This window comes from Lactuca serriola, chromosome 7 (genome assembly GCF_051521515.1).
Source record: "Lactuca serriola cultivar US96UC23 chromosome 7, Lser_US96UC23_V15, whole genome shotgun sequence".
NCBI classification, from domain to species: domain Eukaryota; kingdom Viridiplantae; phylum Streptophyta; class Magnoliopsida; order Asterales; family Asteraceae; genus Lactuca; species Lactuca serriola.
In genome coordinates, this window is record NC_136414.1 from 46,320,734 (window position 1) to 46,337,298 (window position 16,565).

The 16,565-nt window shown below is 33.4% G+C and overlaps 2 protein-coding genes across 2 annotated transcripts; both read right to left on the reverse strand.

Moving 5' to 3' along the window:
• Positions 1–1,957: 1,957 nt before the first annotated feature.
• MCM3 (Minichromosome maintenance (MCM2/3/5) family protein) lies at positions 1,958–7,055 on the reverse strand. Its single transcript, XM_079009262.1, has 16 exons — positions 6,891–7,055; positions 6,710–6,816; positions 6,391–6,599; positions 5,710–5,840; positions 5,390–5,628; positions 4,942–5,178; positions 4,573–4,727; positions 4,282–4,490; positions 3,548–3,713; positions 3,283–3,476; positions 3,133–3,192; positions 2,964–3,053; positions 2,617–2,801; positions 2,476–2,544; positions 2,234–2,375; positions 1,958–2,144 (listed from the first exon to the last, which is right to left on the reverse strand). Exons 1-16 carry the CDS (start codon positions 6,954–6,956, stop codon positions 2,085–2,087), a joined length of 2,319 nt encoding a protein of 772 aa, XP_078865388.1. The 5' UTR covers positions 6,957–7,055; the 3' UTR covers positions 1,958–2,084.
• Positions 7,056–10,528: 3,473 nt separating this feature from the next.
• Positions 10,529–14,681, reverse strand: LOC145061389 (3-oxoacyl-[acyl-carrier-protein] synthase I, chloroplastic-like). The gene is made up of 7 exons (XM_079008842.1): positions 14,085–14,681; positions 12,010–12,441; positions 11,618–11,791; positions 11,338–11,451; positions 11,131–11,232; positions 10,977–11,043; positions 10,529–10,794 (listed from the first exon to the last, which is right to left on the reverse strand). Exons 1-7 carry the CDS (start codon positions 14,535–14,537, stop codon positions 10,727–10,729), a joined length of 1,410 nt encoding a protein of 469 aa, XP_078864968.1. The 5' UTR covers positions 14,538–14,681; the 3' UTR covers positions 10,529–10,726.
• Positions 14,682–16,565: the final 1,884 nt, after the last annotated feature.

Genomic DNA, 16,565 nt, shown 5'->3' on the forward strand with positions numbered 1-16,565 from the left:
CAAGTCTAGGATGACGTTTAGGGAATGGAGAAGGGCGAATACAAGATAAAGTTGATAACTTTATGAATTTGGGGCCTAGAGGAGTCCAGATCTGAGACCATGTCCTTGTGACAAGCTCAAACCCAAGAGTGGCTCCATTAAACCCCAAAAATAACCATAAATGTCCATAGAAGAAGATCTAAGCATGAAAGGGTCAAGGTATAAGCTTTATACCTCAGATTGGTTGTCAAAACGAAGTAGATGACAGATCCACTTCGTCCTTTTCGATCCAAGCTCCTCACTCTTCAAGCTTCCCTTCCAAAATCAACAAATAACACCTTTCAAGCTCTCAACACACATAAGGGGGGTTTAGGACTCGATCTAGGATTTCCTCTGGCTGTAATGACGATGAGGGAGGCTAGAAACGGCCCATAAGCTCTTTAAATAGGGTGCAAACCCTAAAATTTAGGGTTTCCATGCACAGCCTCTACTCGTCGAGTTGGGGTCGCCCAACTCGTCGAGTAGGCTCATTATATCACGCGGGCCAGCTCGCCTTTACTTGACGAGTTGGGGCAACCACATTGTCGAGTAGGTCCAGAAATATGAATATAAACTTTAAAATTTATACCTGCGAGTCGGGGTGTTACAACATTATACTAAAGCAAACTGAATGATTAATCGATGATTCCACACTTGGATCTTCAAAACAATACTCCAATTTTGTTCCTCAGCTTCAAAACTCTTCTGAACTTTGATTTTTCATAGTACAACTTGTCTCCCGAGTTGGTGTCTAATTGCATAATCATTTGGAATGAAAGAGGGCATCTATTTATAGACTTTTGAAATTCACCATCGTCTCGTCGCGAAAGGTACATAGTCATGTCGCGGTTTGCGATGTTTCGGCGCTGTACTCGACTTTTGAGGCTTGGTCGTGGCATAAAAATAATTGTGTCGCGTATTCTTGATTTTCGGCAAGTTTTGATCTTTATCTATTTACTCAAGTCCATTCTTGTCCTAATCTTTTCCTTTTGCTCATGAGCTACGAATTTTTCTGTATCTATCCAATTCAAAGCATATTAAGTATATTTTATCTTTAATATAACATTTCTGCTTAATATATTAAGATAATGGCATAAACTAAATGTGTAAATAAGGGCAAATCAAATAATTACTTTAAATTAATTATAATTATTTAAGTTAATAAATTTTAATTTATCCCCAAAATTCGGTTGTTACAAAAGATGCATTTTAGGATGTTATAGAATTTCGGCCTTGAGACACATAAAAACTCATGCCCAAAATCTCAAAATGCCTATATTTATAGCCCCAAAATTCTTCCGTATTATAAATCTTGCGAAGTTACAAGTCAGTCAACTTTCCGACATGGACATTAAGATCAATGCACCTATTTGCTTCTGCAGACAACCAAGTGTAAAATGGGTAGTTGTAAATTTAAGTGGCCATAGCTTATGGGTTCCTTCCCCATAGTAAACTCTTTCAACATAAAAGACAACCGTGGCCTCTCATAAATGAAGTTTGGTAACTTTCTTTTCTTTGTTAAAGTCAACTTATGCTCTTCAAACACAAAATCAAAGTCCTTAAACATCAAATAAATTCAACAGCACAAAGTGTTAAAAGAAGCATCTTCCTTTCTTTCATCGTCTCACCAAAAACCTTATAACTTGTAACATCATTTGTCATCACTTGGGAAACATTTTTTCACCTATTTTTCCAAAAAATCATTTGACAACACAAATACTTTGCATTTGCCTTGTTAATACCAAATCATTAGTGTGATACTAGTTTTCTTTCTACTCTTTTTTAGTCTTCAAGTAGCGACTTCTTGTAAAACTTCCTTACACAAGGAAATTTTTTTTTTGGAAGCATTGGTATGTTATTAACTTATTATCTGTGATTCATTTGTTGCCAAAAGAGAATACCATAACCAACTTTAAAGGGGAAAATAATGCATAAGAACTATCTGAAAAGACTTAAACTAGATGTTAACTTCACATGAGGTGTCTTAAAGTTACACAACACTTGTGTTGATAATAAAACACTCAGTAATTAAATACCATAACAAAAACAAACATAATCCTCTCACTTCAATACGTTGGATAAACAACATCATCGACTATCATTACACTCCCTTCATCCCGCCAACTCTGCATCAAAGTAACTCCCATTTTTAGATTTTTGACATTTTACAAAAACCAATAATACTAATAATAATAATAAATTAATTAATTAATACCTCTAAAAGGGAGATTATCTCTGCCCTTGAGTAAGGTACAGCTGCCCGAATGTTAACCACCTGCTCAATTTCTGTTATTGTTATTTGCTCAAACCGCTTTTCATGTCGATGCTGCTCAAATGCAGACCTAAATGCAGCTACCCTACAACCACAAAAGAAGTAGGAAATTACAGTATTGACCTTTTGATAAAATAATAAGTTTTAATTTCCAAAAAAAAAAAAGAAAAAAGAAAACTACACACCTCTCAGCTGAGGTAGTTTGTTCTTGTCCCACTGGAGGTTCATCGACATCCATTGGTTCTGTTTCAGTCCTGAAAAAAACACACAAGGATTTTTATTTTCTGTAAGAAAAAAAAAAGTGTTTTTATAAATTATCTACTTACCCTGTTTGAGTAGTAGCATCTGGCTTTCTTTTTCTTCTGACACTACCATTGTTATTATTATCTCCATCATTGTCAGCTTTTTGACTTTCTTCATGCTGCCTACGATCTTCCATGTCAGTCAACTCTTGATGATAAATAGCAAAGTTGAGAACTTTCAATGCAGCATCCACGTCGGATTTCAGAATCTAAAAAAAAAAAACGATCCATGATTTAAAAACATGAAACAAAAGGTTATTCTTTAGGTAAACCCTAATCTAGCGCACACGACTGGTATAAGAACCTAAACCCTAAATCCATTTGAGATTTAGGGTTTAGGGTTTAGGGTTTAGAGTGTTCAATACACATACCTGTTTGCTTAATTTAAGTTTGGCATGTGCTGTAGAGAGACGAATTATTGTCTCTAGGGTTCTGGCAGTTATCGGAAGGGTTCCTCCAGTCTATAAAAAAATAAAAATCAAAAATCAATATGGATAATTAAACATATTAGGTAGATGAGTGTTAATAGTTAATACTAACTCTGCTATTGCCATGGCTGTTTCTGAGTTCAGCATATGCAGTTGCAATTTGCTCAGATGCCTAAACAAGAAAATATCTCATCATTAACACAAGCATAAGTATAAGCATATATATGAAGAACAATTTTTAAAAGAAAAAAATTAAAAATACCTCATCAGTAAGATCTGGCTGAATCCTGTGTTTTGCGTAATGAATGTACTTCTTGAGAAATTTGATCTTCAAAGCTTCATCTTTAAGTTTCTTTCCTTTTGTTTTCCCATGTAGCATCCTGTTGTACTCCACAAAGATAGAGCCATCGACCTCAACTTCATCCTCTCTTCCATACATTGACGCCACATCATCACCTAAACAACCATGTTTTGATCAATTTTTAACAAAATATAACAAACGCACTATCTTTTATTTTTATTGTTACCTCCATCAGTGGCAGATCGAAAACGATGCATACGCAAGACATGATCAGAAATGCGTCTATCAATAACAGGATCCATTTGATCCAACACAATAAACAGCAAATCAAAACGTGACAACAAGGAATCAGGAAGTCCGATATTCTTTGTTGGAGTAATTGACCGGTCATACTGCAATCAATCAAGATCAATTAACACAGTAAGGTATTTCTGAAAAAGACGAAAATGTCCTTGTTGTGAAGTGGACTTTACTGAGACCCCATTTGTCAATAGTATAAAAATTGGATTTTTTGCCACACCCAGAAAAGTATTTGTGAAAAAGACAAATGCCCTTGTCATAATGTGTACTCAGTACTTGATTGAAACCCTAACCATCAATGAAACAAAATTTGGATTTTTTATCCGACCCAGAAGGGTATTTGTGAAAAAGATAAAACTGCCCTTTACTGAGACCCCATTTGTCAACGGTCTAAAAACTGGATGTGTACTTAATTGAGACCCAAACTATAAACGAAACAAAAATTGGATTTTTTATCCGACCCAGAAAGGTATTTGTGAGAAAGACAAAAATGCCCTTCTCAATGGTCTAAAAATTGGATTTTTTTTGTCCCACTAATAAAGGTACTTGCAAAAAAAGAAAATGCCCTTGTCATAATGTGTACTTAATTGAGACCCTAACTGTCAATGGAGCATAAAAAAGACAAAAATACCCTCATCAAGAAGTGTACTTAGTACTTACTGTTCCATAGATGGGATTGGCAGCTGCTACCACACTGCATCGAGCATTCAAAGATGCATGAATACCAGCTTTTGCTATTGTTACAGTTTGCTGTTCCATAACTTCATGTATTGCTACACGATCTTGATCGTTCATTTTGTCAAACTCATCAATACAGATCACACCTCTGTCTGCAAGAACCATTGCACCAGCTTCCAGCCTTCTTTCTCCTATAAATTTCAAAACAACACAATAAAATTAAAAAACCTGATGTTTTTTTTTGTGTTTTTGGGTTTATCAAGAATATGTTACCAGTTTCTTGATCAGAAGTAACTGCTGCAGTCAATCCAACCCCAGAAGAACCACGACCTGTGGTTGATATTGCTAGAGGAGCAATGTTCATAATAGCTCTCAGAAGCTGTGACTTGGCAACAGAAGGATCACCCACCATCATCATGTTAATGTCACTGTAAATCACATAAAAAGGTTTAAGTAAATTTGATTATTTTATAATCTTTTCTTTTTATTCCATTGTGATATGAAAGTTGATAAAATGGATGGAATCACATTCTTTCAAGAATAGTCAATTCCATTCCATCAGAAAGAAAGAAATGAAATGAACAATTCCATTCCTTAAAGAAAATGGAGAATAAAGACCACAAAAGGTAATTGACAACTCACCCTCTTAAATGAGTCCCATTCTTGAGATTCTTTTCTGTACCACTAAGCATCAGTAAAATAACTGCTTTCTTTATCCATGCATGCCCATAAATCGAAGGTGCAAGTGATCTTGAAAGCAGTTCAAATGTATCATCCCTCTCAGCTATCTGCTTAATTTTTTTTATGTCATCAGAGCTGTACACTGGAGCATTTGCCTCTTTGTTCAGCAGAGAAACATTGTTTGCTATAAGCACAGTCCTAGATATCAAATCAAAATTCCCAGTTAGCCCTCCAAAAAACAATACTGTTTAAGGGTATTTTTGTAATTTGCCACAGCAGAAAGTAGAAAAACATAGAAACATTTAATTTTATCAATAACAAGATAGATAAATGGTACCAAATCTGTTCAATTAGTTTATAAATAACAGCATAAAGATTAATATTTTGAAGGGCTTTTTTGTAATTTAACCTGAAAACTCCATTGACACTCCCCTGGCTTTTTCCTGGAATAGCTTTGTATATTCCAACAATTGCCACACGATCTCCAGGCTTGCATGAGTCCACAAGGTCATCTTCTGCAATGACATCAACTGTTCTTGGTAGTTGACCAGGGGCAGAATTTTCAGGCACCTCTTGCATAGATAATGTCTGATGATCTTTGTAACTGCATAGCCCGTATTCAGTTACTAACAGATTGCCATTATCATCCTGCAAAAAAGAATATATATTAGATATTTGGTTTCTGTTATATTTGTGAAATGTGAGATATTACAGAGGATGTGGATTTACCCTGGTTGGATATACAGAGCCTGTTGGCAAACCCATGGTGGAAGTAATGTCTCGATACTCACGGGATGTGAATTGAGTAGTTGAAGGGCAATAATGAACACTTTTAACAACTTTTGGCCTTACAAGAGAACCTAGAAAAAAAAAGTAAAAAGTAAATCAGATGTGCATAGTCATAACTCACAAAGAGCATGGAGTATTTGAAGAACCCTAAACCAAAAAAGAGTCTCATTATGTAATGTTTTATCATCAACAGAAACCATGTTCATATGCTACAAGTCATAATAGCTCACCCTACTTCTACCAAAACAAAGATAACAGCCAGAGTAACTGGCTCAATAGCAGATTTGGGCTTCCTGGTGACAGAAAAATGTTAATGTTTGAAATTGCAGATTTTTTTAACTACTCTCTTTGTGCCCCAAAAAAAGTTGACTCCTAATTCTAACAAATTTATTAAACCAATTGTCGATTTTTAATGACTCAAAAACCACTAAAAGGTGTGCATTGATAGTCAATAATATGATAAGGAAGCTTTAGGTTAACCTAACTGGCCCAAAATGTAGAATTTTGGGGGATAGATGGTAATGATTTGATACAAACTAATATGCTATTGAGCTCATCATGAATATCGAATCATCCCATTAGAAGCATGAAATCATGAAAAGCAGATCATTGAAAACTTACATTTGGTAATAATCCCCTCGACTTTAACCATTGAACCAATAAACTCAGAAAGCAGATCTCTGGGCGTAACCTTCCTCGAAACAAATGGTCCATCAAATCCTACCAATACTTGCTCCCCTTCCTTAAGAAACTTCGGATCAATGCTCCGTGTTCGTTCAGTTATGAAATCCGACAACGACTGGATGTATTCGCTAGGGGTATGAAGCAGCCTAATTTATAACACAATCCATAGATCACATTCAGATTCATAAAAGAGTAAATATGCATACGATGTACTATAATTTCAATTCAATATGTATATTCGTGAAATGATTTATACCTTCGAGCCAAATCCTCGGCTCCACGTTGAAAGAGGTGAGAAAGCTGAAAAATCAAACGGTGACGCTTGTTCTGGATCATGTTCCTGATATCTTCATCTAAACTATCCTGTTAACAACAACGCAAGTGTAAATAAACACTCACAACAAATTCATCGACAAAAACAAGAGTAAGTATATTACGTTTGTGTCGAACAATTCGCTGAAAGCTTTTTTGTTGGAAGCCCTTTGTTCTTCGCTGATGTCCATTTCGTTTGCTCGATTGGAGAGAGAGAATGATCTGAGAACGACGAAGAGCTGCAGAGAGGAAGAGAGGTGAAACTTTGCCCTAAATGTGCTGTGTTGTTTAGGCGGGAAGAGCAGAAGTGTTAGTGAAGTATTCTGGCGGGAAAATAATGATAGTCCCGCGTAAATGTAATAGACCCCCGGGCCCAATAAAGATCTGTAATTTAACTGTAAAGTAGGGAACAAGTCCAGGCCAAAGCCCAAAATTAAGTTACACTAATGGTCCATTTGGTCCCTATAGTTTATTCATTTTTTCAGAACAAGCCCAATCCATCCATTTTTCTCTATTTCAGATTTGGTCCTTTTGCCAATTTTACTTTAACATCTATAGAATGAAATTATTAAAATAGAATGAATCATTATATTTGATTGTCATATTTGGTTAGTTTGAATATGTCATGTGTGTCACAAGGCATGTTTGGACTCTTTTGGAGAGCACACAGTTCACTGTAAAGAACTCATGGGGTTCAAATACAGGCACGATATGGTTAGAGATGTTTTGTTTGACATATTTAAGCGTGCCGGGGTTTCTGCTAAGAAAGAGGCACCTGTTAATTTCTTGACTGATCCGACAGAAGGAAGGTCAACCCTCAGACCGGCTGACATTTTGATTTTTGGATGGGTCGGAGGGAAACACGCATGTGTCGATCTTACAGGGGTATCCCCTCTCGTGGGCATGAGGGATGGGGGTTTCACAGCGGGACATGCTGCTTTAAAAGCAGCCACAAGCAAAGTCACCAAACATGAGAGATCGTACATGAAAAATCAACACGTGTTCATACCATTTGCATTTGATACGTTTGGTTTCCTCGCACCATATGCGGTAAAGCTTCTTAAAAGAGTACAACAAATCATGCATAGTAATGTTATATCCCCTAGATCTTCGGATGTAGTCTTTAAAAGAATTAGTTTTACCATTCAAAAAGGCTTAACGGCACAGCTTGTTGCCCGTTTATCATCTCATTCATTGTACGATGACAATTGAACTTGTTGTTTAATTGAAATTGTTGAAATTTATTAAAAAAAACATTTAATTATTATTATGAAATAAAAACTAAATAAAATAAAATTGATAAATAAATAAAATGAATATCATTTTATATAAATAATTTTTGAATAAATAAAGATAAATTGCTTACTAACCTGCATATAAAATATATTTTAGTCGTTCAAAATTCAAGTTATATGTTTTACAAATTGTTAAGAAGTAATTATATATGCTCTAAAAAAGTTACGGAATAAAAAGAACTAGACACTTGTGAAATCTTAAAATATAACTATACTAAAGAAAGTATTTTTATTTAAGAAAATAAAGTTTTGAAACTTTAAAAAAATATATATTTATTGAAGACTGTATGAAAAAATTAATTTATAAATATAGTAAATATCATTCTATTTCTAGAAGTAACGAAAAGACAAAACACTGGGAAAGAATTGTATTTGCAATGCTTCAGATTATTTCTTCGTGACAACAGGACAATATTTTTTTCATTCAACCTTTGATGTTCCATTTTATTCTCTCTTCATTTACTACATAACAAATGATACCCAAAATCATAAACTCTCTTTAGAAATTTTGTACATAATAATATATCCGGTAAGTTACTTTCATTTTTCTTTTTACTTTTTATTAGAGGTGTAAACGATCCGAGCCGAACCCGAGTTTGATCAGGCTCGGCTTGGGCTTAGTTAAGTTATGAGGGGCTTAAGCTTGAGCTCAACTCGAGCTTTACTCTATGAAGCTTGACTCGAGCTCATGAAGAATTATACAGGCTCGGCTCGGGCTTGAGATTAGCTCGTTTATTGTCTGATGAGCCTAAATAAACTTAAGCTCGGTTCAAAACCGTTAAAAAAAATCGTTTACTAATACCCTAAATCATTAATTCCTTAAATTTTTTATTTTAATATATAAAAAAAATAATAATAAAGTATATTATATATAGGCTTGCGGGCTCACTAATTGAAGCTCAGCTCGAGCTCATTTAATAAACGAGCCTCATATTTAGGCTCGAACTCGGTTCGGACTCGTTTAATTTGATCTCAAGTCGACCTTTTAACAAGTCAATCCTGAGTAACTAACGAATAATTCGGTTCACTTACACCCTTACTTTTTACAGCAAACCGAATTGTTTTATAAAAGAAAATAGATTTACTATTATAAAATCCAAAAAAAAAAATTAAAGAACACACGATTTGTGGGTCAATAAAGCCACTTTGACCCATATTAAAAGTTATCCATCTTAATGTCAACCTTGTTTGATCTTTTTACTCAAGTTAGGGATGTTCGTTTGGATCGATTAATTTAATATGATCTGATCAAGTTAATCTAAATTAATTTCGGTTTTCAAAATGTAGATCCAAATACTCTAAAGTAAATTCAAATCCGATCCGATCCAGCCAAATTATAATTCGGTTGGATCAGTTTTTTATAATTTGATTTTCAAAAATTAAGGCATTTTAATAACTATATAACTTTACTATTAACTTACTCTATAATATAAATTAAAAAATATTGTTTGGTTAGTTGTGAATTAAAATTTATAGATAATGATCAAGAAAAATATATTTTAGTGTACTATTTTATAGACAAGATTTTTATAAGTACATATTAAAGTATTATAAAATATGAAAATTTTTAATATGCTAAAAGAATAATTTAGTAAATTTATAAACTATTAAAGATATATATTAAAAAGAACAAAAAAATAAATTGTTAGTCGGTTTTGCTAAAAACCAATCCAAATAATAGTTTCATCCAAATTGTCCAATTGATGAATTCGGTTTTATCCATATAATAAATAACTACTCAAGTCACTCAGTTCGCCACACTTACAAAATTACGCATATCAAATTGGTTACATTATGTATAAAACTAAAAATGATACAAAATTATGCATATCAAATTGGTTACATTATGTATAAAACTAAAAATGATTCATATTTTAATAGGAAAAGTAACTGTTGAAACAATATATAAATATTAACAAAATGCTAGTCTGACTTGTATTTAAAAATTATTCACTCTCGTTAATCATGAAGGTCGCATAATCAATTCTCTTTTGAAAAAAAAAATTGATTGTTCGAGGAAAAATAACTTCATAAATATAGTACTAGCAGAATAATATGAGCCCAAATATATTTGACATGTTTAAACATATATCAATGATTCATAAATTCATCTTAGCAGTGATCAAAAGTCATAGAAAACATATTCAAACATATATCAATCCAATTGTCTCTTTTAAAATGATACTATATTATTATTATGAATATATATATATATATATATATATATATATATATATATATATATATATATATATATATATATATATATATATATATATATATATATATATATATATATATTCAATAGCATTCGATACTTGAATTACTTGTAAATACTGAAAATTATAATTTTTTAGTATAAACCTTTTAAATATGAATTGTCATCAAAAAATCGACAAAAACAAGTGTCTGTGTGTGTGTGTGTGTGTGTGTGAGAGAGAGAGAGAGAGAGAGAGAGAGAGAGAGGAGGAGGAGAAAGATGTAATTTACCAAATAATACAGAAGATACATGTTCATGAACGCAATGCAAAATGCTAGTGCCTCTAAATTTCAAAATGTACTTACTCAATCACGACTCACCTCTAAGTAACACGACTAAAATCGCCAAACAAACATTAAACAACAAGTCTCTCTTTATAAACCCTAACTTTTTCCACCAATCAATATCAAGGCTTGAAAGCAGAGAATGCTACAACTGAATTGTGTCCACCAAAACCAAACGAATTCGAAATCGCTGCACATTTACAATAACATTTTAATCAATCAGTCAACCAAATACAACAATACTACGATGTCTTTTGCACCTTCTCGGGTAAGGACAAAAAAAATTGCAATTCTTGTCTCATTGACATCAGTCTCAGTCAGTCTGACAAATGGGGCCCACAAGATTCCAAAATGAAAAAAATTCAAACTCACCAACGTTGATTTCGTGTTGCTGTTTTATATTTGCAACGGTGTCAAATTCGACTGCGGGCTCCGGGTTCTACGTTACAAAAACACAAGATTAAAAAAATTAAAAATAATTGTAAAATTATTTTTAAAAAAATTATAAAAAAAATGAAGAGCATACAAATTGGTTTATGGAAGGATGGAGCCACCCTGTCTGAATGGCTTTGACTGTAGCAATGGCTTCAAGACCACCAGCTGCACCTAAGCAGTGTCCTATCATAGACTGTGAAACATAAACCAATTAAGATTTTTTTTTTAAATATAAGCAACATTTATTTATTTATTAAGACAACAATTAATGGAAAAAGATTTGGGATTTGGGGTTTACCTTGGTTGCATTCATTTTGATGCCTTCAGTTTTCTTGAATACCTTTTTTACAGCATTTACCTCAGCAAGATCACCAACCAATGTTGATGTTGCATGTGCATTGATGTAGTTTACCTGTAATTACAAACAAGTATATAAAAAGTATACAATTATACAGTATATAAAATGTTTTGTATTTTGATGAATGACATTGTTGCATAAATACGCATATAACCTATAAAACAATCAAATTATAAAAAAAAAATAAAAAATAAAAAATAAAATAAAAAAAATTAAGTACCTCTTCTGCAGACACACCAGCATCCATCAAACTGCTTTGAATACAAGAAGAAACACCAAGTCCATCTGAACGTGGATCAGTCATATGATAAGCATCACAATTTATTGCTCCTCCCAAATATTCTGCAAGTATTGGTGCATCTCTTTTCATTGCATGTTCCAAACTCTCCATCACCTTCAAAAAAATATATATATATTCTTATTAACTGTTGTTTGATTGAGTCAGATCTAATTGAGTAACGCAGTCTTCTAAGTATGGTATCAAACAGTCTGAATCTAACACTGACAGACCCACTCGTAAAATTGGAGGGACAAAAGAAAACAACGAAAAAGTCAACCCAAACCGACCCGACCCGTTTTGACCCGTATAATAAAAACGGGTACAAAACTTACCAAAACACCAGCACCTTCTCCCATCACAAACCCGTCTCTATCTTGATCCCATGGCCTTGAAGCAGTTTGAGGATCATCATTTCTCTGAGACAAAGCCCTACACGCCACAAAACCTCCTAATCCAATCGGAATAATTGCCGCCTCGGTGCCGCCAGCAATCATCATGTCCGCCTCCCCTCGCCGGATGTGATTTGCCGCCGCGTGGAAGCAGTAATTAGAGGTAGCACAAGCAGTTGAAATTGAATAGTTGGGCCCCATAAACCCCAAATCAATAGCTAACAATGCGGACCCCATGTTTGTTATTGCATATGGAATGAAAAAAGGCGTGATTTTTCTATGACCTTTCTCTATCAGAGACTTCACCCCATCGGAAAACACTGTGAGACCTCCCATTCCTGTTCCCACAAGCACACCGGCACGTTCTTTATCGATCTGCAAAAAAAAAAAATATCGATTAAAGAATAATCAAGAAATAATGTATTGTTACATATGACAGATATTACTATGTTTGGCATGCATTGGACTAGGACTGAAACCGATGTCAATGGAACAAAAATTGTAATTTTTTGTCACATCCAAAAAGGTGGGACAACGACACGCTCTCAATCTCTCGTTTGTGAAAAAGACAAAAACGCCCTCCGTATCCTCATCGTTATAAAAAGCCCTAGAAAGCTTGTCATGTCCCATCCAGTCAAGTGCCATGTAACAAATGCAGCCTAGGCTGCATTTGTTATGCGGACTGGACGGGACAGGACAAGCTTTCTAGGGCTTTTTATAACGATGAGGATACGGAGGGCGTTTTTGTCTTTTTCACAAACGAGAGATTGAGAGCGTGTCCTTGTCCCACCTTTTTGGATGTGACAAAAAATTACAATTTTTGTTCCATTGACATTGGTTTCAGTCCTAGTCCAATGCATGTCGAACACATGACAAACACAGTACAATGTTATGTAGCCTAAAAGTGTACAAATTAATCTCAAAATGTCTCGAGTGCTTTTTGATAATGACAAATTGACAATAGGAGAATTTACTAAACGTGTTGGAAAAAGGAAAGGTTGGAGTTTATTCCGTACATCTCAGAATGAAAATAATTTTGGGGATGTAAAGTAAACTTTATACTTGTTTTTTCCCTTTACGTATGTCTCATGCATTTTTTACACAAATAAATAGAATTACTGAAGGTCATATGAACATCATGCACTCAACATTGTTTTCCAACAAAGTGAGAGATTCAGTGCACTTTACACATGATCTCCTTAGTACACGCATCACAAACTCTTTTACCCAAGGCACATGTATCAAGTATGCTTCAAATTTATTATTTATATAACAAGGTGCTCTCATTTATCTGTATATTATAGCATCCTACTTATCATTTCTTGGATAACATTGCTATGATTTGGTAGATTTTTCAAAGTGCAATGTTGTAATAGGTAGAAATGAAAGTAGGACTCTATAATAAACAAATCAATGAAAGTGCTTTATCATTTCTTGCATTTAAGTTTGAACCCTATTTATTTTCCCATTTTATTGCATATGTAAGCCTCTTAGTTTTAGTGTATCGATACCTTGAATTGTAAAAAAGTATAAAGGTTTATGGACATTGTAAAATTTGCAGAAAGCCCTCAAAAGCACACAATGAATCAACCACAAAATCAGATTTTTTTACACTAAATGATCAGAAAATTAAACACGGTGTACCAAAGCACTCAAATTTAATTATCGCAACTATAAATCACAACAACTAGTTTGAAGTTACATCTAAATAGCAGATCCTGAATGGATTTAATCAGAAAATGTACAGAGTTATATGCATATGAAGATAAATAACGATTAGAAAAGGTTTCGAAATGATGAAATCTTTCACGTTTTCGATTTATACTTACTGGGTATCACGCAAATGTGGCATCCATTCAATTGGAGTGACTTTAATTCATCATACATTTCTAATTTCAAGCTTATTATCATCCAAATCCAGCACACATCCAATAAATTGCACTCATGCAGTTCAAATTACCCAAATAGCAACCAGATCCAAACATGAAAAACGAATGAAATTCAATAGAACTACAAACCTTAGAGCGTTTATCACCACCAAGATCAGCATCTTCAAGAGCCTTTTTACCAGCAACAATGCAATAGCGAAGACAATCATCAAGCCTCCGGTCATTCTTCCCGTCGATATACCCATCCGCCTTAAACCCACGAATCTGACCACCAAATCGTGTCGGAAACTTGGACGCATCGAACCGGTCTATCAACCCGATTCCGCTCTCCCCCGCCAACAACTTTTCATAGTAAGTATCGACATCGTTCCCGAAGACCGATACCAAACCCATACCCGTAATGACGACCCGTTTCTTGGGATCCTTCTCACGTTTAGGGGCGGCGGCGACAGCGGAAATTACTGCGCGGCGGCGTGTGGTGAAGGAAGGCGATTTGACATTGGTGAGTAAAGAGTGTTTCTGAAGCGGGTCAAGTGGGGAGACCCGAAGTGGGGTTGATTGCAGAAGAGCTTGAGCTTGCATGGTTGTGGAGAAAGGGAAGAGATTTTGTGGAGATGGTGATGTTGGATCGATTTGAAGGAGATGTCTATTGTCGTAAACTGGGGGTATATATGGATGGATACATACACCTATCAGTTCTACTAAAACTGGTTTGTGTATGTTGGTGTCTAATTAGTAGTAGATCTTACCAAATCCTTGTTTTCAATGGGTTGGCCAACACATGTATCCACAAATCAAACTATGACTTCATTTCATCTGCAGAGTAAATTACACAATTGGTCCAAATGTGGGTGTGGGGTAATTTGTGTTTGGTACTAGCTAATTTTTTTACATATGAAATCGATAGATTACTCTTTCTAATTTCTTTTTTGATTTATTTATATAGACTTTTTTTATTTATTTATATTGATTTGTTATTATTAATATTTAAAGTAACTCGAGCCAACCTATTATTGTATGATAAATCCATTTTATTTGTTGATTATGCTTAAAATAATATCTTGTAAACAAAAACCTTTCATAGCCGGTTACCTAAAATTTGTGAAATCAGAAAAAACCCAACATATTATCATCTAATGCTCGAAAAAACTGCAATAAAGTATTTACATATTGGTTTCATAGTTGATTTAGTCCTTATATTTTTTTTATTCAATTAAGTCCCAAAAACCGATAATCGTATTCAATTTAACCGTTTTACCCGGTCAACGGATCATCCAGCTTTCCAAAATTACATTTTTGGCCTAATTTTCAAAATTTATTACAAATTTGATCCAAAATTTACACTTTTAGCCCATATTTTAAATTTTATTAAAAACTTGTTCCAAAATTTACCCATTTTGCCCAAATTTTAGAATTTTGTTATCAATCCATCCTAACTTTAGCTGTTTTTACAACTTTTTTCTCAAAATTTTGTTTCGAATATGTTTTTTTTTTATAAAATCATATTTATACAAAAAAAAACATATTTTCATATAAAAATCTTATATTTCTATATAAAAACTTTTTATATACGAAATATCTATTTATAAGAATATGTATTTATTAAGTACATAAATACATACAAATCCGTTATATATATATATATATATATATATATATATATATATATATATATATATATATAAATGTACACAAACACCTATTTTATGATAAATACATTTGTATGAAAACATATATTTATAAAAAAATATATATACAAACACCTATTTCATAGTAACGTATACATTTCTTTTGTAAAAACATATTTATATGCACAAAAAAAACATAATTTTTTACATGAAACATCGAAGGACAGTACCATTTTGTCATTATGGCACTTTTGAAATCCAACAACCATATGCGGCCCTTCAAACCAGATTCTCTGTACCGTAAATAGTTAAAAGATATTATAATAATACTTTATATATTATATTTTATGATACACACACACACACACACACACATATATATATATATATATATATATATATATATATATATATATATATATATTATTTATAAGTTCATAACAACGATAATAAATTTAAACTTAAGTTATATTGTGACAACAGTCAAATTTGGTCAAACAATGTCAACAAGTCAACTCAACTGGCATTAGGATTTTAGGATTTACGCAATGTTTCCTAATGTACAACTTACAAGTATGAATACAAAGTACATCTCTCGATTTGCCAATTATCAACTATAAACCCTAATTAGGGTTAGTAACGTAACAACTCGATAATGCAACTCTAGACTAGTACACCATTAGTCTAATCCTTGTCCCCTCATAACTCACCCTAACCACCCCCTCTCTTTTATAATTACGACCAAAAGGCCTTTTATCCACCATCATCTTCATCATTTTTCATCTTTCTCTCCATGAAAATCTCTCATTCTCTCTAGCAAAAATCTTCCAAGTTGTTCTTGAGTTATTTTTGGTAAGTACTTCTTTCATCATCTCTCTAGCAAATAATTATTTAAAAGTATAATTATTATACACTATGGAAAGGTACTATTTCCACTTACAAAAAGGGTTTCATTACACTATACATAAACTCGTTGAATCAA

What these genes read in the sequence shown, in the direction of transcription:
- MCM3 (XM_079009262.1), bottom strand. Translation starts at nt 6,956, where the DNA reads ATGGACATCAGCGAAGAACAAAGGGCTTCCAACAAAAAAGCTTTCAGC. An exon ending in GCCGAGGATTTGGCTCGAAG is followed by an intron (nt 6,600 to 6,709) that starts GTATAAATCATT and finishes GTTATAAATTAG; the next exon opens with GCTGCTTCATACCCCTAGCG. An exon ending in GATGCTACTACTCAAACAGG is followed by an intron (nt 2,545 to 2,616) that starts GTAAGTAGATAA and finishes TGTTTTTTTCAG; the next exon opens with GACTGAAACAGAACCAATGG.
- LOC145061389 (XM_079008842.1), bottom strand. Translation starts at nt 14,537, where the DNA reads ATGCAAGCTCAAGCTCTTCTGCAATCAACCCCACTTCGGGTCTCCCCA. An exon ending in GTGGTGATAAACGCTCTAAG is followed by an intron (nt 12,442 to 14,084) that starts GTTTGTAGTTCT and finishes TTTTTTTTGCAG; the next exon opens with ATCGATAAAGAACGTGCCGG. An exon ending in GCAACACGAAATCAACGTTG is followed by an intron (nt 10,795 to 10,976) that starts GTGAGTTTGAAT and finishes GTAAATGTGCAG; the next exon opens with CGATTTCGAATTCGTTTGGT.